The following is a 25,872-nucleotide window of genomic DNA, read 5'->3' as shown; positions in this document are numbered from 1 at the left end:
TTTTAATACCTAAAGATATATCCACCTTTATAAATTTAGATAAACGTAATGCAAATTACTTCCTATTTTGCTACATATGATACCATTTACATATGTTTTGTTTCGGCAGACCAATAGCATAGTTACATAATGTTTTCTAAAACTGCCAGGAATAATATATTAATGAAGAATTCATGATTGAGTATTAAATTCAAAGCGTATTTTTATCCTGCAAGTCAATGCTCTACATCAAGTATACAGCCCAATACAAAAACCAATAAAAAACCCAAACAAACAAACACAAGAAACGGAGGTAAGAAAAGTATGAAATGAAATGAAATACACTCTAAATCAACATTAAATAACCAAATGTTTGTACCAATGATAAGGTACTATGCTTCATAATATAATGATTTACACACTCATTGACTAATAACATACGCTTAAACGTGTCGTAATTAAGCCAAGAAACCCACTTGCAGTAAAAGAGTTATCAAAAGAAATCCGGAACATATTTTGAGTATCACTCCGTGACATTTGAAAAATCGGGTATAAATTTATTAACCTGGGCTTTATGTTTGCAACTCTTCATTATAATTAGATAATTAGGTCTAGTGACGAAGAAGATCACAAATGAAAAGGTCAATATGTACAAATGAGCAAATAACTTGGAAATTTTACTCAAAACTACCAGACTATTTTTAAAAAGGCGTTGAAAAATAGACTAAAATGTTTTTCTGAAACATAATCCAATATGTAGGGACAGCTGAATTATAAAAGTTTAATTTCGCACTTCAAATTCCCAAAATAAAGGTAAAACTTACCATTTTTCATGTGTTTCCAAGTCTATAGAAAAGTTTTCCACAGAAATCCGTAACGTTTTCGTCCAGGAACTCCGAGACAGTAATCATAAGAACTCCAAACAAGTTATCACAAGAACTCCATCCTTCGTGTAACACTTCCTCCCATGTGAATTTAAAAACAGTGCGATTTTGTTAAGACACAAAATCAAGTCTAAAATTTTCCTCATTGCTATATGGACAAATGCATATCTACCAGACGCCGCGTGCTGGCGGCATCTAATTAAGGCTTTAAAGTCTAAAACCCAGAGAGCAATTCCTCTTTGTTAATGATAGCCCGTTCCTTGCCTTACTAAAATGTACTTCGCACCGTCAACTCATGGTGATGATTAAAATAGCTTCGAATCCACTGCCTTCAAATAGAGAAAATAAGAATCCCTAATGAAAGCCCAACACGGCAAAATTGAAAATGTTGCAGGCTCGCTTTGATTGAGCCTCATGGACGATACTGTCAAGTGCAAACTACCGTCCACGTTCCCTCCAAAGCTTTTTTTCAACACAGCATATTTGCCTACCATCGGCGTAAAGGATTCTTTTTGAAAGTTCTGTAAGATATTAATTCGTTCTATCGTATCCCATACGACTGCTTGACCCATTCTGCAAACATTGATTATGGTTTAAAGCAAATAAATTATTTATAATTACTTGATTATATTGGCCTGTCACTTATATCACTTAATACACCATAGCACTCATTTAAATATTCTATCCCACTTTGTTTCTGTCCGTGTCATTTACAAAAGTTAATGTGGAATATGTAAGTTATGTTTTGAAAAGTCACGATTGCTTTTACTAAAAGGCGTTGTCACATCCGGTGTAGCATAGTACATAGGACATTTTCCTACTTTGACAGAGGTCTGTAGTTCGGGCCATATTGTTAGTAGTCTGTTTTCTTTTTTTGTGGCATACATGTATTATGTCGTAAAATCGAAATAGAATTTGGAAGGAACAGAAAATTAGAAGACTATTGAAAACTCCACAATTGTCTAAGAGAAGAGATTATAAACCTCTATGTGACTTTGACATAACTTCAATCAGGAACAAGGTCTATGGGTTTTATACCGTGCGTCGACAGCTGCCAAAAAATTGAAATCTCCACATAGTACTGAAAACCGACATTTCCGACGTTTCCTGGAAGAATATCAACTCAACTTTGAGGAAGGAAGTAAGACGGATGTTCTTCCGCTGGAAGAGAACATCAAACAACAGGAAAATACTTGCAGTGGAACTGAGGTTTACAGTAAACTCCGCTTATAACGATATTCAAGGGACATACAAAACTATATCGATATATCCGAATATCGTTACAACCGAATTTCTGTACGGTGTGTAGCTTACTGACGATGCACTGCATCGTTCAACATGTATAAGCGGCAGCATTATATACTAGACATGTGACAATCATGTACTTACGACAAAACTTTATTCTTTTTATGCATATCAATGTTGAATGCATAAAAAATCAGTTGCACATCAAAATAAACACAAAACTGACATAAACCGAAAGTAATATGCACACAGGTACTGGTAACCTTACATTGGCTTAAATTTATACACTGGAAAAAAAAAGACGAATCGGAAACATGCCCCTGCGGGGTCGCATTAATTTCATGCTGTGCTTGATTCATAAATCCAGCCTTTCTAAAACAATTCTGGATACACGTCGGTGTTACATCTTTCCATGCCGCATAAAACCATTGTATGGCTTTTAGAATGTTAATCTGTTTATCGATATGTTTGTCTAGACATGAAATAATATGGTCAAGGACACGTGACCTGTAATGCCTTTTGAATGAAAAGATAATCCCTTGATCACAGGGCTGTAACTTAGATGTAGTGTTAGGTGGGAAAAACAACAGTTTTACAGCTTTTAATCCCTCGATTTTCGGACGGGCAATTATCAACAAACAATAGAATAGATCTTTTCTCACGTGTCATACGTTTGTCAAGTTTTTTCACCCAACTGATAAATATTTCTGAGTTTATCCAAGCACGACGATTAGCTTCGTAATCTACCGGCAAACTTTTAATATTTTTAAAACATCTAGGATTTTTGAATTTTCCGATTATCAAAAGTTTAAGTTTATCAGAACCGTCCATATTTTCGCCGATAAGCACTGTGATTCTGTCCTTGCTTTGTCCTGTTTTTTACGTTTACCAAGATTAATCTCTTGAATTAATTTATATTTAGTTTCAATATCCAAAATTTTTCTTTTTCGTTTTTCTGACATGTTCACTGTTTTAGCTACATGTACATGTATAACTTATTTACAACGAAAATTGTTATTGAAAGGAATCAATAAAAGGACAAAACCATGCTTTTATTTTTTGAGATGAATTCACCTGTATTGAGAACAAAACGGTAGTTACGTACGCACAGAACATGTTCCGCGTCATTGTATTTAATCGAGCAGATATTTATGCATTAAAACAAGCGGACCGAGACCGCTCTTCCACAACAAACTTGTGCAGCAAATTATCGTTTTAAGAGGTAATATATGTGCGTTGGGGTTGAAAATCCACATCGATATATCCGAAATATCGATACATGCGATATCGATATATGCGAGGATGCTTCCGTTAGGTTATAATGGAAGTTGGCAGGGACCAAGACAAACGTATCGATATAACCGATGTATCATTACAAGCGATATCGATACAGTTGGAGTTTACTGTACATACTATATGAAGAAGAAAGAACTAGAAGATCTGGGCTTTAAACTAATGTATGTGGATAACACGTGAGTTGACTGCATATTGTGCAAAAGTACACATACAGGGGCAAAACGAAGAAGAAGTATATATGTCGTGTAATAAATTACAGAGATTGATAGTTGTGCATGCAGGATCGACAGATGGATTTGTTCCATGGGCTCAGCTTATTAATAAAGCGCCGTGTAGCACAGGCGCTTACCATCGAGAAATGAACAGTGAAAAATTTAAACAAAAATGGATGGAACCCCAGTTAATACCAAACCTTGTTGCCTGTGTGCCATAGGGATAGATAATGCCAGTTAACACTCCGTCCAGACAGAGAAAAGCCCCACATCGAACACTCGGACAGAGGATATAAAGGTTGTCCCATATACGTTGGTGAAAATTGGTTGAAAGTGAACAAAGATCTGGGACTTCAAATAAAGCCGGGTTATAGGTCCGCCGGTGAACCTTTCTATATTGTCTTTATTTATAGTATTATATGAATGAAATTATAAGAACAACTTTTTTCTCGGGCGAGCATATAGTGGCCGGGTTGTCTGTCCGTACTTTACGTCCCGAATTCGTGTCCGGCCCACACTTTGTTATTTGAAATTGGATTTTACAACTATTTCACATAAATGATCACCATATTAAGACGACGTGTCGCTTGCAAATTTGGGTCGCTACCATGAAGGTCAAGGTCACAGCATGACCTTGCAGCAAAATCGTGTGCGGCCCATAACTTCGTTATTTGAAGTTGGATTTTACAACTATTTCACAGAAATGATCACCATATTGAGAAATGTCGCGCGCAACATTTGGGTTGCTTCCTTGAAGATCAAGGTAACAGCATGACATCTCTCTCATGTACAGACTCAGTCAAACCGAGTCTGCAATTCTTCTGTTTTTTGTGATTAATGCTTCCGAGGGATCACTTTGTTTCCAGAATTTTGTACTTCACAACAGCAATTTCAAGTACCGTGTCACGGGGGGGAATCACGTGACTTTGCATAGTAATACCCACGAGAAAATGGCGACTGCTGAGCCCCGGTAAGTACCTTATTATGTTAAATTAAGGTGACAAACGTTTCTTAAATCAAAACAAAACCTAGGGTATCATATGCGCGTTCATTTTCTTCAAATGACAATACAAAGTGCATTATCCTACGTTTTGTGGTTTTTGAGAACATTGTTTGAATTGTGTGAAAATTGCACATTCAGCGATAGTAATTCGCACGAAGCGATATAATTTGGTACCAAAATAAATGAAAATAAACTTACTTTCTGCACTTAAGACACAAAATCAATCATTTTATTGACATCTGTTATCGTAGAAGTTCATATAAAATATATTTTCGAAGGTCTGTATCCTACAAATGTTCTTTGCAAATGTATAGTAAGTAAAACGAACAATTTCTGGATAGTAAGTTACACGAAAACAAAATAGTAAGTTTCACGCACAGTTTCCATTAGCATACATATACATTAAAAGAAAGTTAAAGTTCATATGTTAAGAGATAGAAAATACTTATTTCAATTATTCAAGATCAAATATTTCACTTTTTTTCAAGTTTTTTTGTCTACAGGACGAATGCTGAATTGGTTGTTATTATAATATATCAAATGAACTTTTGATGGGATTTGATATTACACGGCTCAGTGTTATTTTTCTGTGGCGATAGTAGTTCTTTGACCTCTGCAGTTTCAGGTGTGTCTTAGTCCTCATTTTACTGTAATGAACAAATATAATTGCTTGTTAATTGGTATGGTGATATTTATTAACTGAATACTGATCGATCTTTTTATATGGCGCTATTTGTCACTATGTTACTTAATTTATGAAAATATATTGAAGAATTCGCAAGAACAAAATAACTTCTTACAAAAAAAACAACAACAAAAAACAACAACAACAAACAACAATGATACGGTGATACAAGTTATGATTAAAGGCACATTGTTCCTCATAAATCCATTGTTTTAATTCTTTAGAAATGTCAAACATGTGTTTGATAATGTTTAAATAATGGATAAAACGTATGATAGTATTTTCTTACAACTGAAAAAGGTAGCACTGAACATTATATTAAGTGATGTGTCGCTAAGGTAGCAAAATGTAAACAAAGTAGTATTTTGACTTCCATATATACGAAATACTTATTCACTAAAGGTATACCATTTTCCAACAGAACCAAAGATGTAAAAGATAGTTTGAGTATCTAGCAAATGAGTATGTTTTCGGAAACTGTAACAAGATATACCAAAAATAAACAGTATTTTTTCAAATAAAAATGATAGCATTTAAGAGGCATAATGGACCTTCAAAGAAAAACGAATATTTGAAATCAAACGGTCAAAGATATGAAGGCAAGTGGTGAAAAAAAATATTTACATAAAACAATCTTAGATGCTGGGTTTCAAATCACACCGTCAATGTCGGGACACCTGAGTTAAAGCACCGACGTTTTGTTAGCTAGTTTGATGAAAGAATTCAAGGACTCTGGTCGGACTAGAATTCCATAGCGGTGAGAAGCATGTGTATAAAAATCAGGGACTTTAAACACTCGGCCATGGACGCACTGAATATCTTATTTACTTACTCTATCACAAACAAAAAGTAAGAGTTTACGACGCAACACATTTGCACATGGTAAGAAAATAAACGTATAGTAATACATAACATTTTAACAAAACTTTTTGGTTTTATTTATAAAATCTGCCAGTGTATAAAAGAATAAATTTAATAAAAACTTTGTATACCAGTTCTATGATGGCATTAAATATTAATGTGAAATGGCGAATGTCTTCTCCTTTGCGTTTTTGGTCCAAATTGCAGATACTGAAAAATAAATGATGGTGTTGTAATATTTCCTTCTGCACAGTTATTTCTTTATAAATCTAGTTCTAAAGATAACGGATGTGGGTCCAGTCTAACGTGAAAAAGGGTCAAGTGTAACGTACATTGTTGAGTATCAATATCAATGTCTCATTTAGTTATTTTAAGTTAAGTAATCTTTTATGAAATTATATGAATATGAATACATGTATTATGAAATAATATGAATTATTATTAAAATACTCTCTCGATATTTGTTTCTCTGTCACCGTAGACGGAACACACTTGCAAATTTGAAACCAAAAGAATTATAAAATAGTTTCGTCACATTTAAGTAAGCTATTGGAAACTGTGCGTGAAACTTACTATTTTGTTTTCGTGTAACTTACTATCCAGATATTGTTCGTTTTACTTACTAAACACTTACAAAGAACATTTGTAGGCTACAGACCTTCGAACAAAATTTTATATGGAATTCTACAAGAACAGATGTCAATAAAATGATTGATTTGGTGTCTTAAGTGCAAAAAGAAGGCTTATTTTCATTTATTTTGGTACCAAGTTATATCGCTTCGTGCAAATTACTATGGCTGAATGTGCAATTTTCACACAATTCAAACAATGTTCTCAAAAACCACAAAACGTAGGATAATGCACTTTGTATTGTCATTTAAAGAAAATTAACGCGCATATGATACGCTAGGTTTTGTTTTGATTTAAGAAACGTTTGTCACCTTAATTTAACATAATAAGGTACTTACCGGGGCTCAGTAGTCGCCATTTTCTCGTGGGTATTACTATACAAAGTCACGTGATTCCCCCCCGTGCGTGTGGCAGCTGTAAAAAGTTGCCCCGTACTTCACTTCAGTGTTGTTATATTTTCTGGTCCTTCGGGATCATTGATGCCAGCACTATTAAGTATTGAGAATTGAATACTATATAATCATTCTTAGGATATGTTGCCTGCTTTTTAAATGTGTCTTTTGACGTCTAATCTGTAATATGCAGGCTTCATAACTTCAGATCCCCTCTCAAAATTCCATTTTATTTACTTCCGCCCATTGTTTTCTCGTTAAGGGCACACACATTCTTTTACTTTGGGACCATACGCCGCTTATCATGGAATGGCACTACTGTGTCACATTGAAGATTCCATGATAACCGCCGTATGAACACATCTGCGGATGTTTCTAAATTTTTGTTCAAAATTTCACCATTTTCGTGTTTAAATGTTGAATTCTGCTTAAGCCGGTCGGCTAGGGGCTTGGGCAGTAACTTGCACTTTACAGTACCGTCTATGAAGCATCTCAACAAACCGAGCCTGCAACATTTTCATTTTTGTTGTTTTGAGCTTTCTTTAGGGATTCTGCATCTCTCTTTTCCATCTCTCTATTCCATTGTAAAAGTGAATGTTATTTCAGAAACTTGCGTATAAAACAATACATGATTAACAGAGTCATATGAATTAAACTTAGATATGGTGATGTTAAGAAAATTTTGAAGGGATTGGTGTGGACTGATGGCGGACTGAAGTGCTCTTCATTTTTAGTGTATACAGACACTTAATATACACATTCCTGGTAAATGGTTGAGCTACCTCTTTCGGGGGTAGACGGTAAATTGCTCTATCTTTACATCCGAGCTAGTGCATGTCGATAAAATTTGGTGACATCAAAGGTAAAGGGTTGTCATCTTTTATATGTTTTGTAAACTCTACACAAAATATCAAAATTCAGAGATTGCCACGTAGATTTGATTAACATTTTAAGAAAACTTTAAAGTTGTTATGATTGTGTTTGAAATGTATTTGTGGCGGCGTTTCCCAGTTACCGAATTGAGCAATGAAATGGTCCGTTTCATCATGAAACAGATTATTTTCCTCTAATTTTAATCTATACAGCGAGTGTATCTGTAAGCTGCAAGAAACGTATAAGAAGCATCTGCGCGTACTGTTCGGCACATTTTATAAATATTCGGGAGGCGGATTAGTTCATCCATATTCTCCTGGCTCGAGAAAACTCCTCAAAATTTAATGATATGAGCCGCGTCACGACACAACCAACATAATGGGTTTGCGACCAGCATTGATCCAGACCAGCCTGCGCATCCGCGCAGTCTGATCAGGATTCATGCTGTTCGCTTACAAACCCTATAGCAAGTAGAGAAACTGATAGCGAACAGCATAAACCCTGATCAGACTTCGCGGATGCGCAAGCTGGTCTGGTTCCATGCAAGTCGCAAACCCATTATGTTGGTTTTGTCGTGACACGGCTCAATTATGGAAACAGCTCATATTGAAATGTCTTCTATACATGTTTAAATGCAGTTATTTCTTAACATTACAGCTGGGAGTTAGTCTGAAGATCATGAGACCTTGTTTTGTTTTTCAAAGACATTTATGAAATGATTTCAGCATACTGTAATATATGCATTGCTTCAACATTTTTTCAGCTTAAACGACACATGAAGCGTAGCAGGGTTAAACAGTTTGATGTATGGAAAGAGTGTAGAATCCTGGTAGAGATAACTTGTAAACAAGGTTGCACTGGCGGATTTCATTTTTCAATGATCTTATTGATTTCAATGTTTGGATTTAACAAATCGTGTATACATGGAATGTTTAAGATATTGTTTATGGATTTGATCCAAGAAGAACTGATATAATTTATTTTGTACCTGAATATATGGTGGGCATAACTGTGGTCATCGTGTTGATCAAGATGACATACAGATATGCCAGAACTTTATGGATCACTTAAAGGGCATCATTGAAACCGAGAAACTTGTTCGAGTGTTGTCGTCGAATAACGGAAAGTTTTTGATAGCCATTAAACGAACCTTGATTTTTTACAGATGATTGTGGAACATTTTGACAATGACTTACAATGAACATGCTATTGGGTTTTGTGTTGGCATTCATAATTATATATATAAATTATGATATTTATTAATTATTTTATAGAGGATATGTGTTTGTTTGTGTGTAAGATGAAATTTTATTTCATCAAGTGGGCTTTAAAAACAGTATTCTCACAAGTGTTGACAGATGTGAAAACATTAAAAAAGCAGCTAGGAAAATGGAAAACTTGGAAGCTGGCTCAGGAACGCTGGGTAATTTACTTGTTCTATGAGCTGATGGCTGTCATTGCTTTTCAATTTTTCATAAAGCATACGGCAGTTATGGCTCGTAGGATACTTTAATATGCCCAATGTCAACAAGAGCAGTTTTGCATGTGAAAGGAATGTATTTTTCAGACTGTAAAAATGAAACAAAAAAATTAGAGACGAAATTTATTGATTGGAATGAATAGAAGCAAGTTTTCTTCTTTTTATTATTTTTGACATTTAAGTTATTTATCATTTTCAGCTTTGCCTTTTCTTTAAACAGCCTGACATTGTCAGAATTGTTAGCAAAAATAAAATTGAGGTACCACATGGGGAAAATCTTAAAAGAAGTTTCGTTATTGAAAAGTGTGAAATAATATTTTGATAATTTTTACTGTGAAATTATCAAATATAATTGTCACAGATAAATCAGTAATCCACTGAAAAAGCACAAAATAAATTAATTATAATGTTAGTTATATATTGCAATTTTAACATATGATTTATGTGATTTCAGACCTTTCAACCTGTGTGTCCTAATAATATCCTTTGTGCTAAATGGTGCCAGGAATGTTGTTGAGAAACCTATTGAACTGTTTCAACTGTTTATGGGGAACGTCTGGTGTAGTCAAAGCTTCTATAAATTGTTTACTTTCTACTAGGTCAAGATAACTTTTGACTTAATTTTAACGAAGTGCACTTCTGTATTAATATTTGATGAAATTATCAGCGGTTGATACTGATTTGGGTTATCATGATATATAAGTATATCAAATGACAAGGATTTGTCTTATTTAAAATTCAAAAAAAAAAATTCCGTTTGCTACAATTCCCTAAGGTGACAAAGGGGCATAATTCTATCTTAGAACTTAGATATTAGAACTTAGACATTAGAACTTAGTTCTTAATACTAAGGCATTAAAACTAAGACATTAGAACTTCAGAATTAGAACTTAGTTATTAGAACTTAGACATTTGAACTAAGTTACGTGTATTAGAACTTCGGTTTTGAAATGCCTAAAAGAAGGAAAGATAACTCCGTTCTCAAACACAAAACTTTATTCAAGTTACAGTTAATTGTAAAACATGATACAAGACACTTATCTAACTCAAAATGGCCTGAATGGGCTTCCGTACAAATGCAATTTTGTTTTTATTTTCAATTTCATAGTTTATTAAGTATGGATATCGAACATATATTAAGTCTTCACAAACAATTATACAGTCATAATGAAAATAATTTTATTCAGTAAAACTGTCTTTCAAAGAAAATTATTACTATAAATGTTTAAAGCGTAGTATTATATATTAATTAATATAAAATGTATTGAATCAACAGATATCTGTATAATTATAAAATGTCTTAAATCATCAGTATTAATTAACTTAATTAAATTTGATACCTTAATTTTTTCCTTTATAAAAATAGCTACACACATTAGAACTCCCATACCTCAATCATAATTCATTCTTTTCAGAATATTTTTTTCTTTTCAATTTCTTACATAAATTGTGTTTCTTGTAGACAGAGTATATCTTTCCTTGTTGAATTCATCAAGGACCTATAAAAAGCTGACCGGTTTATTCTAGTTTGAACAGATTGCAATTAAGATTGTCACTATAAGCTATTTTAGGTCATCATCCAAACTCTTGCAGGTCAATGATCTTTTCTATTTTTTATAACTCGTGCATTTTTGTAAATAAGCAATTAAAAAAGTTCAATTCGAACATACATAGATGCATGTAGGTAAAATAAAAATAAGATATAGAAAGAATAAAAGTACCTGCACACTTTCCATTGAAAATCATAAAAAAAATTTAAATGCTTAGAAAATTCATTTTATCGCACCGGAATTTTTAAAGAATGACGTTTGTATGTTGCCATAATTTGTATTTATTGATTATTAATAAAATCTATGAAATGATAAGATCCATAGAATCTATGCATACATCATTTTGTTTAAAGACAATCACAAACTATTGCGATTTATAAATGGAGTAAGTGTAGGTACAGTAAATTTATACTATTTTGGAAGTTTAAATTATAGTTTTTCACACAAAATAACATATTATACGACAACGTTTATAAGATAAAAATGCTTCATTTGAAATTTAGATTCGTTTATTTTGGACATTTAATAGAATATTTGTCATATGTTTACAATGTAAATTTTGGATAGTGAGCCATTAAAAGATATGCAACATTGCTTCGGCAGTTAATGGATACTTTATCATTAATTATTAGTACGGCTGGGTGCTTGGGTTTGTATCATGTATGCTGCACTGAGAGAAATAAAGAATTTGAGTTTGAATTTGGCTTACTAGTGATTTCTATAGTTTACCAATAGAAAAAAAGGAAGTGAAGGATTAAAGTTGACATCTCGACACGTATGTTTAATTTACCACATTACTTGGTTTATTAAGTTATTTTAACCAAAGTTAACAAAATTGATTAGAAATATGTATATCCGAAGAATATAATATCAAACTATAAAGCCGAGTAATTGATAAAGAATGCCTAAAGAAGACCAGCTAATGTCGGTTTTAAAAGTTCGTTTCTAAATGAAACTATTTTATACAAATATCTTTATACGTATAAATTGATGTAGAAAATGTAATACCAAACAGTACCATCATTTCGTCTCTGTTTCTTATAACAATATAAGCTTAGATTTCTTACACATTTTTATATGCAGAATTACTTAAATGTTTAGAGTTATCGGTTCATTTATTTTGTTTAAAAATAAACAAACAAACGCCACGAAATAATATGAAAGAGATATATATTTTAAAAACACTAATCATATTTAAGGCCCGTTATGCCTCAGAAATGTTTCAATTTAAATTTCTCTAATTAAAAAGCATTTTTAATTTTCAATGCCCTATTATAGTTCGAAACAGATGATCATCGGTCGACAATAAGTACGAATAAAAAGATTTGATACTCTGTAGTGAAGTCAATTAAAATTTTCTAACTTTGATGACTATAAATTTATATTTAGTTCTACTTTCTACAGGTGAAAACATGAAACATGTACTACAACTACTACTTAAAGCTTTAAAAACTCGTGTTTTGTGCGGAAGCGTCCTGGTGCCAATTTAACATGTTCTATAAAAAAGATAACTCCTACGTAGGACTTTGTAACTCCTACGTAGGACTTTGTTACTCCTACGTAGGAGATAAAAAGCCTAATAAGGAGTTTATAACTCCTACGTAGGACTTTGTCAGTCCTACATATGACTTTATTAGTCCTACATAGGACTTTATAACTCCTACGTAGGAGATTAAAAACCTAATAAGGAGTTTTAAAGTCATACGTAGGTCTTACAAACTCCTACGTAGGACTTTATAACTCCTACGTAGGAGTAAAAAAGGCTAATTAGGAGTTAATAACTCCTACTTAGGACTTGATAAGTCCTACGTAGGACTTTATAACTCCCACTTAGGACTTTATAAATCCTACGTAGGACTGTATAACTCCTACGTAGGAAATAAATAAAACCTAATTAGGAGTTTTAAGTCGTACGTACGAGTTAAAAGTCCTACGTAGGAGTTATAAAGTCCTACGTAGGAGTTACTAAGTCCTACATAGGAGTTACAAAGTCCTACGTAGGACTTAAAAAGTCCTACGTAGGAGTTATAAACTCCTAATTAAGCTTTTTTATCTCCTACGTATGAGTTACTAGTATCTTTTTTAAAGAACATGTTTAATTGGCACCAGGACGCTTCCGTAGTTTTGCCTTCTTTCTAAAGATAAGAAAATGTTTCTGGGGCATAATTACGGAAGCGTCCTGGTGCCAATTTTACATGTTCTATAAAAAAAAAGGATAAATCCTACGTAGGACTTTGCATCTCCTACGTAGTACTTTATAATTCCTACGTAGGAGATAAAAAGCCTTATTAGAAGTTTATAACTCCTATTAGGAGTTTATAACTCCTACGTAGGAGTTAATAAGGAGATATAAAAGCCTAATTACGATTTTATATGTCCTATGTAGATGTTATAAAGTCCTACGTAGGAGTTATAAAGTCCTACGTAGGAGTTACTAAGTCCTACATAGGAGTTACAAAGTCCTACGTAGAAGTTTAAAAGTCCTACGTAGGACTTAAAAAGTCCTACGTAGGACTTATAAACTCCTAATGAGGCTTTTTTACCTCCTACGTAGCAGTTACTAGTATCTTTTTTATAGAACATGTTAAATTGGCACCAGGACGCATCCGTAGTTTTGCCTTCTTTCTAAAGATAAAAAAAAATGTTTCTGGGGCATAATTACGGAAGCGTCCTGGTGCCAATTTTACATGTTCTATAAAAAAAAAGGATAAATCCTACGTAGGACTTTGCATCTCCTACGTAGTACTTTATAATTCCTACGTAGGAGATAAAAGCCTTATTAGAAGTTTATAACTCCTTTTAGGAGTTTATAACTCCTACGTAGGAGTTAATAAGGAGATATAAAAGCCTAATTACGATTTTATATGTCCTATGTAGGACTTTATAAGTCCTACGTAGGACTTTATAATTCCTACGTAGAGGAACACTTATAAAGTCCTACGTAGGAGTTATAAACTCCTACGTAGGACTTTTAAACTCCCACGCAGGACTTTAAAACTACTAATTAGGGTTTTTTTGTCTCCTATGTAGGATCTATAAAGTCCTACATAGGAGTTATAAAATTTTCAGATTTTTTTTCTTTAATATTTATTTTATATTCGTCATACATTACTTACTCAGATGCCCGTTTTGGGCTTTAAATAATGCATGTAAGGGCACCTGAGGTATTCCGCCACAACGTCGCCATATGACCTATACTGTGTTGGTGTGATGTAAACCCCAATCAAACTAATCAAATACTATTTTCTTTTCTTCAGTTGCTGCTAACTATGAAAGTGCTACAACTGGAGGATCTAATTGAGCAGACAGGTGGTTGCGGTCGGTACCAAATTCTGCTTTGTTTGACGGTGCATTCGATGAAATGTATCGTCTGTTTCAGTTTACTGTTTATGGCTTTCGGTGCTGCTAGACCAAACTGGTGGTGTGTCGATGACCTTGACATTTCAAATGTGACCTTGACGACAGACATGCCACAGTACAAATCTTGTACTGCATTCAATAGTACATCTAAATGTTCGAAATTTGTTTTTGACAAGTCAATGGAAACTGTTGCTACACAGGTGATTATTCAATAATATTTTATACATACATTTCTTTTTTCTTCTGAATGATATGCTGAGAAATATAATAAAACATTGACACAACTTATCGTCGTAATAACACTTTGTGGTGAAAAAGATTGCTACAGGCGCAGTTTTGTCCCATAATTAAAATTTAAAATGACACAGATCAATGTAATTTTATCATAAATTTAAAACCAATTACAAAATATATTCTTAAAAAAAATTACTATGTTATAGACTAGACATTTACAAGATAATTGTAAGATTAAATAATAAAACAAGTCCTAAATAGGCATATCTGATCCTGGTGAATTAATAAATGTCCATGTCTTTTTATATTACCTCACAAATATCCAAGTAAACATTGCATAATGACTATATTCTTTACAAAGTATAAGAAAATATAATTCCAAGATTTCTGATAATAATATTTCAAATTAAATTCGATAGAATTGCGTACAAAATACATTCACTCGAAAATTTTAACTAAAATTACACTTTCAAGAAATGCTAAAATGTGTATATATGGAGTAGTTTCTAGAACATTTTATAAAAGGCTAGTAGTTAGAATGGACTTGAATCATTTTGTTTCTTCTCAACTATAAAAAACTGTTCATAAAGTTCCATGATATAAACAATGAATCATAAACATACAGATGAATCTTGGTTATAATTAAAATAAATTGATTAATTCCTTAAAAGTATTGAATGGTTAACATATTAATTCACAAACATTATATAATGATTACACATGTACATAACAATATGCATCCACTTTTTACTTATATGATAATTATATACATTACAGTCATATTGAAATGTCCCTTCTTTCAGTGGGATCTTATATGTGACAAAGAGTGGGTTACAACGACTATTACATCGATTCAAATGGCAGGAACCTTTATTGGTAACTTGGCTTGTGGTCAGATTGCTGACTTAATTGGCCGGAAAGCACCTTTATTCTCGTCTGTTTTTGTTCTTGTTATCTTGAACGTAGCTACGGCGTTCTCGACATCTTGGCAAATGTTCGCCGTTTTTCGATTTTTTATTGGACTTGCTATCGGATTTGAACTAACAGTTCAGTACAACATAATGGCAGAGTTTACAACGGCTAGATGGAGGACCTGGGTTGTAGCAGTTCCATCTTGGGCTATAGAAACAATTATATTTTCGTTTGCTGCTTGGTTGTTAAAAGACTGGAGATACATTCATTTCACCGGGGCCGCTACCGGCCTACCTCTTCTTGCTACATACTGGTAAGTAAAATAATTAGTATGACATTAACTGCGACTTCCTTCAACTATTTAATTGAAGCATATATATGGAAACCTGAACCAAACGCATTATCAATCATAATTGTGGTTCATTTTGCTGTATACAACCATTAATTCACAATGATTGAAGAAATAACAAAAAATCTAAATGTTAGTTAATATATGATAAACAAGGATATGCCAATGTTCTGACAATTATGTCAGGCACACTTCGCCTTAAACTGTTTAATTAATTATTCTCTTATTCTTAGTTGTTTATCAAAGAGCTTACCGCAACATGATTTTTACTGGAGAGGAATTAATATAAGTTTTGTTTTACTTGTTTTCCAATCCAGTCTGAATTACATTTTTGTGAAATTATTTTATGTATACTTTATTGAATAAAAGAAGTTTAAACCAAATTGGTTGTTTATATGACAACCATCAGCGGCCACACAAATGTTTTTCTTTGTTGATATAAAGCACGGGAATTTTCAGCAAAGATACAAATGAGCCGTGTCATGACAAATCCAACATAATGGGTTTGCGACCAGCATGGGTCCAGACCAGCCTGCGCATCCGCGCAGTCTGATCAGGAACCATGCTGTTCGCTTACAAACCCTATAACAAGTAGAGAAACTGATAGCGAACAGCATGGATCCTGATCAGACTGCGCAGATGTGCAGGCTGGTCTAGATCCATGCTGGTTGTAAACGCATTATGTTGGTTTTGTCATGACGTGGCTCAAATGATGATATCATGACAGTAACCTGTATTTGACTGAATTAGTCCTAAAGCTATGGCCTCTACCGGTCTATACCCACATGATTCTCACTTGTTCATGAAAATCAAAGTTTTTGTATGCCAATGGCATGTTTTAACATTACACTAAAAAAAACACAACCCTATGCGTTTGCTAAAAAAAATCTCAGCATTGCTATTAGATGCCCCAAAGTTAGTTTCGATTTCAGTAAATCTAAGACTAATTACACAAGTAAAATACAGTAAACTCCAACTGTATCGATATCGCTTGTAATGATATATCGGTTATATCGATACGTTTGTCTTGGTCCCTGCCAACTTCCATTATAACCTAACGGAAGCATCCTCGCATATATCGATATCGCATGTATCGATATTTCGGATATATCGATGTGGATTTTCAACCCCAACGCACATATATTACCTCTTAAAACGATAATTTGCTGCACAAGTTTGTTGTGTAAGAGCGGTCTCGGTCCGCTTGTTTTAATGCATAAATATCTGCTCGATTAAATACAATGAGGCGGAACATGTTCTGTGCGTACGTAACTACCGTTTCGTTCTCAATACAGGTGAATTCATCTCAAAAAATAAAAGCATGGTTTTGTCCTTTTATTGTTTCCTTTCAATAACAATTTTCGTTGTAAATAAGTTATACATGTACATGTAGCTAAAACAGTGAACATGTCAGAAAAACGAAAAAAGAAAAATGTTGGATATTGAAACTAAATATAAATTAATTCAAGAGATTAATCTTGGTAAACGTAAAAAACAGGACATTGCAAACGATTTTGGAATTAAACAAAACACATTAAGTTCAATCTGGAAAAATAAAGATTCTGTCATCAATGCATACGAGACTACGTCGTTCAGCCCAGCCCGTAAACGAATGCGTCATGCCAGTAATAGAGACATTGAAATGGCGCTGTTTGAGTGTTTAAGACTGTTCGATCCCAAAATGTGCCTATTGATGGACCTATGCTTACACGAAAGGCTAATTCTCTGGCATGTGAGCTGGGCATGGAAAATTTTCAGGCAACAAACGGATTTATTGAAAGATTCAAAAATCGTCATGGCATAGCGAGCAAAACATTATCCGGTGAAGCTGCTTCCGTCGATAATTCACAAACTAAAAATTGGATGCAGGCAAAACTTCCAAGTTTGATCAAGGACTATGAACCAAAAAATGTCTATAATATCGATGAAACTGGCGTTTTTTATAAAATGACCCCAAATAAAACACTAGAGGTAAAAGGAACAAAATGTTTTGGAGGCAAACAAAGCAAGGACAGAATCACAGTGCTTATCGGCGCAAATATGGACGGTTCTGATAAACTTAAACTTTTGATAATCGGAAAATTCAAAAGTCCTAGATGTTTTAAAAATGTTAAAAGTTTGCCGGTAGATTACGAAGCTAATCGTCGTGCTTGGATGAACCCAGAAATATTTATCAGTTGGGTGAAAAAACTTGACAAACGTATGACACGTGAGAAAAGATCTATTCTATTGTTTGTTGATAATTGCCCGGCCCATCCGAAAATCGAGGGATTAAAAGCTGTAAAACTGTTGTTTTTTCCACCTAGCACTACATCTAAGTTACAGCCCTGTGATCAAGGGATTATCTTTTCATTCAAAAGGCATTACAGGTCACGTGTCCTTGACCATATTATTTCATGTCTAGACAAACATATCGATAAACAGATTAACATTCTAAAAGCCATACAATGGACATGAACTTGAGACAATTTCAGTTGAAATAGGGAAAGCCAAAAAGCAGACAAAATTAACTGATTTTTTCCGACAGTGAATATCTTTGTACATGAACAAAACTTAAACAAGATTTACCCATGAGTGTAAATAGTTAAAAAAGCAATTTAATTTTGACGTTTTTTTTCCAGTGTATAAATTTAAGCCAATGTAAGGTTACCAGTACCTGTGTACATATTACTTTCGGTTTATGTCAGTTTTGTGTTTATTTTGATGTGCAACTGATTTTTTATGCATTCAACATTGATATGCATGAAAAGAATAAAGTTTTGTCGTAAGTACATGATTGTCACATGTCTAGTATATAATGATACTGCTTATACATGTTGAACGATGCAGTGCATCGTCAGTAAGCTACACACCGTACAGAAATTCGGTTGTAACGATATTCGGATATATCGATATAGTTTTGTATGTCCCCTGAATATCGTTATAAGCGGAGTTTACTGTATTACTAGAGACTAAATTGTTAACTAGTTATAAGGTATTTGAACTCAATTGCATTATTCTGTTTTTGTTTCAATATTTTAGAAAAACAATCTGTATTAATATACACAGTATCATTGCAGGTTTGTACCCGAAAGCTTCAGGTTTTATGTCGGACATGACCGTTTTGGAGATGCTGAGAATATTATCAAAACAATAGCAAGGTTTAATAAGAGACCGGTACCGGACATGTCTGGGCTGCATGCACTGAAAACATCAAAAGAGGAACAAAAACTTCTAGACAAGAAATATTCCTTTATTGATATCATAAGAAACAAAGAGCTTTTAAAGTGTACCTTACTTTTAGCAGTAGTATGGTGAGATTGTTTATTTATTTATTTATTTATTTATTTTTTCCGTGTGTTAGAGTGTCCATCGTCAACTTTTTTCAAACGACATCACCTCTGATTATTTATGTATTTATTCTGAAAATATTGGAATAATATAATTATTTATAAAAGATATATTAGTAAGTTAAGACATTATTTATTTAAGCTCAATTTTGCAACTAATGAATAACTTTTGAGTCCGCTTCCCCGAACTTACCAGAACTTGCTCAAAGGTTTTAAAACCTTTTCCTTGAGATTAAGCTCAAATCTCTGGATTTCATTGGTCCATTCACATTCTGTACCTGTTTATGACCAATCAAGTACCTGAGATCTGAGTTTTAGATTTGAATATTTCTTTATAACCTCGACCCCAGGTGTCATATGAGAAATATTTTCATTGTTAAATAAGTATTTTAGAATTGACCATAATTTCGGTGATAGTTACTCCATAGTGTGTCTCCTTGCTAAACTGAACCGACGCCTCAGAGATTAACAAAACGGATCACAGAACTTAATTATTTCTTACCATTCGGTATTTGATCAAGAAGCTGTTTCTGTAAACTTATGTCTCAAATATCAGACTAAGTTTTTATAAATCCTTGTATTTGTTTTCTTTCTATGTAAAAAATAATATGTTATTTTGTATTAAAACGACCATCTCAATAAATGCTTCGGTATGACACGATGAAAATAAATGATAACAAAAATTCAATGTTTTATTATATATGAATAAAGGTGAAACTGTATTTTTTCAAGCTATCGAAATATTTCATTGGCAGAGATATCTTAAAATACATCAAAACTTATTAATAACCCGATAATATCATTTTAAGTTATACTTGGTGATTTTAATGTCTACTTTCAGTATTTTTATGACCAAATAGTTTGATACCAATGATAATAGTGGAAAGATAAGATATATATTAAAACACAGTAATTCAAAATTATAAAATCACGGCCCGTTTATGCTTTTATAGAATAATTATTATGAAGAAATGGTCATATGAATTTATTATATATTGTATTACCAGTATTTATAGCGGGTGCCGGTAGGAAACAAGGGAATGTATAAAATATGCATGTGGCCTGAGGTATTCATATACCAGGAGGCTATATAATTAAAGTAATACATCGTACTAGCTATTAAAAATATGAAAAACAAGATCATCAAGGAAGGGCGGCGTTCAATGAACGCAATCCCCAACACGACCCGGCAACACAGGATCACCGGCAAGGAGCCCAGCAGGACACCAAACAATAGTAAAACTGCTGATAGCTATAGGTTTAATGTACGCTGGGCCAGAATGGCCAAAATATGTTAAACAGTCATATATGCCCGCCATGCTTTCAATCATATTTTGAATGAAACTATTTAAGTGAAATTTCAGTGAATGAAAATATCTTTCTTGTAAATTAATTGAATCATGTACATGTTTATGATAAAATAAAATATAATATAATGATATACGTCGAAATATTGATAAAAACTATAAGAATTTTATTCTATGACGTAGGACATGAATTGACAAATGGTTTTTAGGGATAAATTATTTAATGATATATGCCGATGAAAATCCGAGAACATTATTAAGTACAGGGTTATGATTAAAACATTTCTATTCAAGGTACTACTAGATTGTATAAGTTAGTGAAAAAAATTGTACATTTAATAAAACATGTTATATTTTCGATCCATTGAGATCGTTCAGCACGACATTAATACTATGTGTGCATGTTTGTGGTGTTTTTGGTTTCTTCTATTTTATTCTGTTTCTGGATTAGTGCGTCCATTATCCCTACAATCACTCTTAGGATATGGTGCCTGCATTTTAAATTTCTCTTTTGACGTCTTATATGTCATATGCAGGCTTTATAACCTCTGGTCTTCTTTCAAAATTCCCTTTTTTTCTATTAGGGCACATGCATTCTTTTACTTGGGGACAATAGGCTTTTCATGGAATGGCACAAAAAGTGCCACATTGAAGATTCCTTGCTAAGCGCCGTATGAACATATATTTGGGTGTTTCTTAAGTAAAAATTCCACCATGTACATAGTTAAATGTTGAATTCTGCTCATGTTTGCCGTTTTGTTTTAGACGTTCTTTAGGGATTCTGTATTACTCTGTTTTATAAACATAACACTTTTGTTCCACTAATTCAAATAATTTTTGGTTCGCAGGATCACGATTGGATTCAACACATACGGTATACAGTTTGGCGTACCAAAGCTCTCCGGAAACCTTTTCGTTAACCTCTTTATACCAAGTTTGATTGGAAGCCCAATTCAGTTTATTATCATATACTTAGAAAACAGGTAAGGAAAAGATATATTTATGTTATGGCAAATGTCGTATAACGCTTATAAGATTTTCATAAATCATTTTGTCACAAACTATTTATATTTTATATCTATATTAAAGTCTGGACAAGAAATGTCTATGACTCACAGCTGTTTGAGGGAGCTCTGTGATACTTTTCATTTCGATTCGCTCCAAACAAATATAATGATAAAAACTGATATTATTGAGTTTTCTTATTCATAATATTCTAGATCTCTAGAAAAATTTATATCTTTAGAATGTGTTTCTGTATTTTAAATGTAGCACCCACATACGTAGACTGGAAAATCATCTTCGATTTCTAAACAAACTTCAATTTGAATGCCACGTTGGTTAAATACCAACCTTATGCGGAGTTGAAACCTAGAACATAAAACATTTTCAGATGGCAAGCCTTACCAGATTTAAACATAAAAAATAACACGTGATGCAGAAATTGTCAGTCCAAAACATATTTTGCAACAAGAAAAACTTATCATTCACTCGGTTGTTTTTGTTGAATCGAAAACTTGTCTTTATATTTGTAGATTTGGCCGAAAATCAACAAGCATCTTAATGTACTTAATATGTGCTGTTTCAGCGCTCATGGTTGCTATTGCAAACCGTTTCGAAGGTTGTGGTTTATTTATTATTTTATATATCATTGTTTAAATATTCTTTCTGTATGTCACTCCGAAATATATAGATCATGAATGCAATGTATTTATTGAAAAGAATCATAATTTGTTCAGGAAGATAATTTTAAAAAATGCTAGTTTATTAATTTAGGATCCTATTTGTATTTGTAGAAACATCCAGTAGGAACACATTAATTAACGTCACTGCACTTCTTGCGCTGACTGCAATAAACTGCTCGTGGTCTCCTGTTCAAACACTTACCATTGAAAATTATCCTACTGTAGTAAGGTAAATTCCTAATTTTTACAATGATACTTCAATTAAAATACATATTCTAATTTAAATTGTTAATTTGTTCATGATTCATTATTATGCCCCCACTTCAAAGAAGAGGGGGTATATTGCTCTGCACTTGTCGGTCCGTCGGTCCGTCGGTCCGTAGACCAAATGGTTTCCGAGTGATAAATAAAGAACCCTTAGGCCTAGGAACTTCAAACTTGGTATGGTGATTGGTCATGACCAGTAGATGACCCCTATTGATTTTGGGGTCAAGGGGTCAAAGGTCAAGGTCACATTTACTTGAAGTTAAAAATGGTGTCCACTCTATACCTAAAGGACGCTTAGGCCTAGGAACTTCAAACTTGGTATGATGATTGCTCATGACCAATAGATGACCCCTATTGATTTTGGGATCAAGGGGTCAAATGTCAAGGTCACATTGACCTTGTAGGTAAAAACGGTTTCCGATCAATAACTAAAGAACGCTTAAGCCTAGGATCTTCCAACTTAGTATGGTGATTGGTCATGACCAGTAGATGACCCCTATTGATTTTGGGGTCAAAGGTCAAGGTCACATTGACCTGATAGGTAAAAACAGTATCCGATCAAAAACTTAAGAATGCTTAGGCCTAGGAACTTCAAACTTTATATGATGATTTGTCATGACCAGTAGATGACCCCTATTGATTTTGGGGTCAAGGGGTCAGTGTCAAATTGACCTTGTACCTTAAGATGGTTTCTGACCAATAACTCAACAAGTCAAGTTGCCTTGGTTGATATTTTTATATTAAACTAAAATACTTTTGGTATACACATTTGAAGGTCTTATGTAATATAACAACTTGGCTGTCATTAATGAGGCCTACATGATTCATAAATTTTATGCATATTTTTTTTTTTGATAAGATTTGTAATAAATTAAATTGCTGCACACAACCTATGGGGTCACAATAATTATTACCTTGTGACTAGTCATGACCAGTAGATAACCCTTATTAATTTTTTGTTCTCTGGGTCAAAAGTCATGCATAATAACTTGATCACATTACTAATTTGCTGCTCATAGGGGGCATACATGTTTTACAAACATATCTTGTTTTTTTTTAAATTCAGGTGCTAAAACGTTTTCCAAATTGGCTTAAAGATTTTAGTAATTAATATAAGTCTCTGACAATTTTCAATAAAAGTATTGAACATTTGCAAATATTTTGATACACCTTGTCAAAATGTTTTGTCAATCTTGGGAGTCTAATTTATTTGTCATTTGTTTTGTAGAAATCTTGGATTTGGTTTGCATAACACAATATCAAGGATAGGCGCTATCATTGGGCCGCAACTTGTGTTTCTGGTAAACAAATGTTTTGAATTTTGTTGTTCATACAGTCTAGCATTTAAACAAAAATTGTTTTTTGCATTACGTAATCATATTGTCTTTCCTTAAATTTTATATCGTACTTTGAAAGATAAGAAGAAAGATAAAGAAATTCTGTAATTGGAATTAATGCGGATGCCTTTCTTTGTTTATACAATAATTTGTCCCGATGCTATTGAAGAAGATGATAAGAGTAACTTCGCGAATTGCTTCAACGCTCATGACTGGCTGCCCCTGTAGTATTATATGTACATAGTCACCTGATGCCTCCTAATGCTGTCCTGTGCGACAGAATATTGTTTTTCACTCCCATGTTTTACGCCAAAAACATTAATATATGACAAGCAGAATTATCATTAAAATCGGACAGAACTGAAAAAAATTACTTCAGAATTAAATACAATTGACTTTGTTTCCGTCAAACTTATGTCATAAAAAAGTCCATTTAAATCAACAATACAAAAAAAGAACTGAAAATGTCTCAGGATCGAATTTTCTCTTTTGGTAACGTCATGTTAAACATTTTCATGTACGCCTGTGAAGTCATCTCGTTGTCGTACAATATATCTGTTGTTCACCAGTGTCCAGGTAATAATATATATATATCACATCCCACTAAGGGAGACAGAGCTAAATGTTTACCCTTGATAAGTAATGTAACACTAGACAACAGCTGTGGTATACATTGTCTTGTCAATGGTAAACATTTTGTTTTATCACCTGCAGTGGGATATGATATATCGTTTATTATACAAAACACATCAATATTCAGAATAGAGATCTCAACCTCAATGTCTAATAACTAAAACATTGAGCTGGTAGAGGCTTGGAGGTTTTTAAAGTAATGTCAGCAGGTCGAAATTAGATCTCACGACGTGGCATTCTGCATTTTTACCGTCTGGCGTCCCATAAGACCTTTAAAGAAAAAGACGAACAGCTGTATGTAGGATAATGATGCAAGTGTTCGAAAACTCTGCTACAATGAAATACCTCAATAAGTAATGTGAATTAAAATAATACAATTATAATACGATTATTATCATCATGCTATTTTGTCTCTTCAAAGTACAATTGCTCGTTTGTTTGTTTTTTAGGGTTTTTTTAACATAATTTATATTGTGTCTACAATTTGCAGGATACAAAGGTGTCAGGGATAATGTATTGGATTTGTAGCGCGGCTGCCTTGATCTCCATCGTATGTATTCTTCCAATGCGAGAAACTAATGGTATTGATCTCGAGGACAAAATACATGAACGGAGTAACGGTGTCGACTCTAATGAGGAATCGGTGAAGAAGATCTTTGAAGAAGAGGAAGAAATGCTGAATGCAATGTAGGATAGCGATACAAGTGTTCGGAAAAAAATCTGCTGCAAAGAAGTGTATGGTTATCTATGACTACAAAATTTTAATGTTTCTTGTGAATCATTTTCTGTGTATGGATTATAACTGTTTTGATGTTGACAGAAGGCTGATAAATATGTGAATAGAAATCAGAATAGACTAACCCCAGAATTGAGAATATTCGGGGTTTTCATAGCTAAACCGTAGGTACAAACATATTTTTACGGTTACCCCTTCGAAAACAGGTTGACTAATCTATTGTGACGGGAAGTGCATTGTCTGTACATTATCTGGGGAAAAAACACTCCTACAGCCGTGAAATAATTGGAAACGATCGAATGAAATGCATTGAATATATTCAGTCTGTGCTGTTATATAATGGTATTAATGGGCAGATATGACAGAACAGTTTAAACAGTTGTTTTATTGTTTGTTTAATTGCGGTTTTACGTCACACCGTACGTCACACCGACATATTATAGGACATATGGCGACGTCATAATTTCAGGCACGAACGGGCACCTGAGTAGAACCACCGACGTTCCATAAGCTAGCTGGATAACTTCCTTACATGAAAGATTCCAAAGTCCCTGTCGGTTAAACGGTTTAAAGCTAGCATAATGCAACTTACCGTGTTGTAACTATACACACTGTAAAACACGTTATATTAAG

The 25,872-nt window shown here is 33.4% G+C and overlaps 1 protein-coding gene across 1 annotated transcript; it reads left to right on the top strand.

The window, feature by feature from the left end:
- Positions 1-14,291: 14,291 nt before the first annotated feature.
- On the top strand, positions 14,292-25,653 carry LOC132726279 (organic cation transporter protein-like). The gene is made up of 8 exons (XM_060711586.1): positions 14,292-14,650; positions 15,488-15,909; positions 19,005-19,238; positions 21,430-21,564; positions 22,117-22,202; positions 22,378-22,495; positions 23,762-23,834; positions 24,994-25,653. Exons 1-8 carry the CDS (start codon positions 14,360-14,362, stop codon positions 25,192-25,194), a joined length of 1,560 nt encoding a protein of 519 aa, XP_060567569.1. The 5' UTR covers positions 14,292-14,359; the 3' UTR covers positions 25,195-25,653.
- The last annotated feature ends 219 nt before the right edge of the window (positions 25,654-25,872 follow it).

Source organism: Ruditapes philippinarum, unplaced genomic scaffold (assembly GCF_026571515.1).
Source record: "Ruditapes philippinarum isolate M1 unplaced genomic scaffold, ASM2657151v2 ctg1030_1_1_1_1, whole genome shotgun sequence".
NCBI classification, from domain to species: Eukaryota; Metazoa; Mollusca; class Bivalvia; order Venerida; family Veneridae; genus Ruditapes; species Ruditapes philippinarum.
This window is presented reverse-complemented; position numbering and strand designations above follow the sequence as displayed.

Bases quoted from the DNA above. Each gene is read 5' to 3' on its own strand.
- LOC132726279 (XM_060711586.1), top strand. From the start codon at position 14,360: ATGAAAGTGCTACAACTGGAGGATCTAATTGAGCAGACAGGTGGTTGC. The intron at 14,651-15,487 runs GTGATTATTCAA...CCCTTCTTTCAG, and splicing joins TGGAAACTGTTGCTACACAG to TGGGATCTTATATGTGACAA. The intron at 23,835-24,993 runs GTAAACAAATGT...TACAATTTGCAG, and splicing joins GGCCGCAACTTGTGTTTCTG to GATACAAAGGTGTCAGGGAT.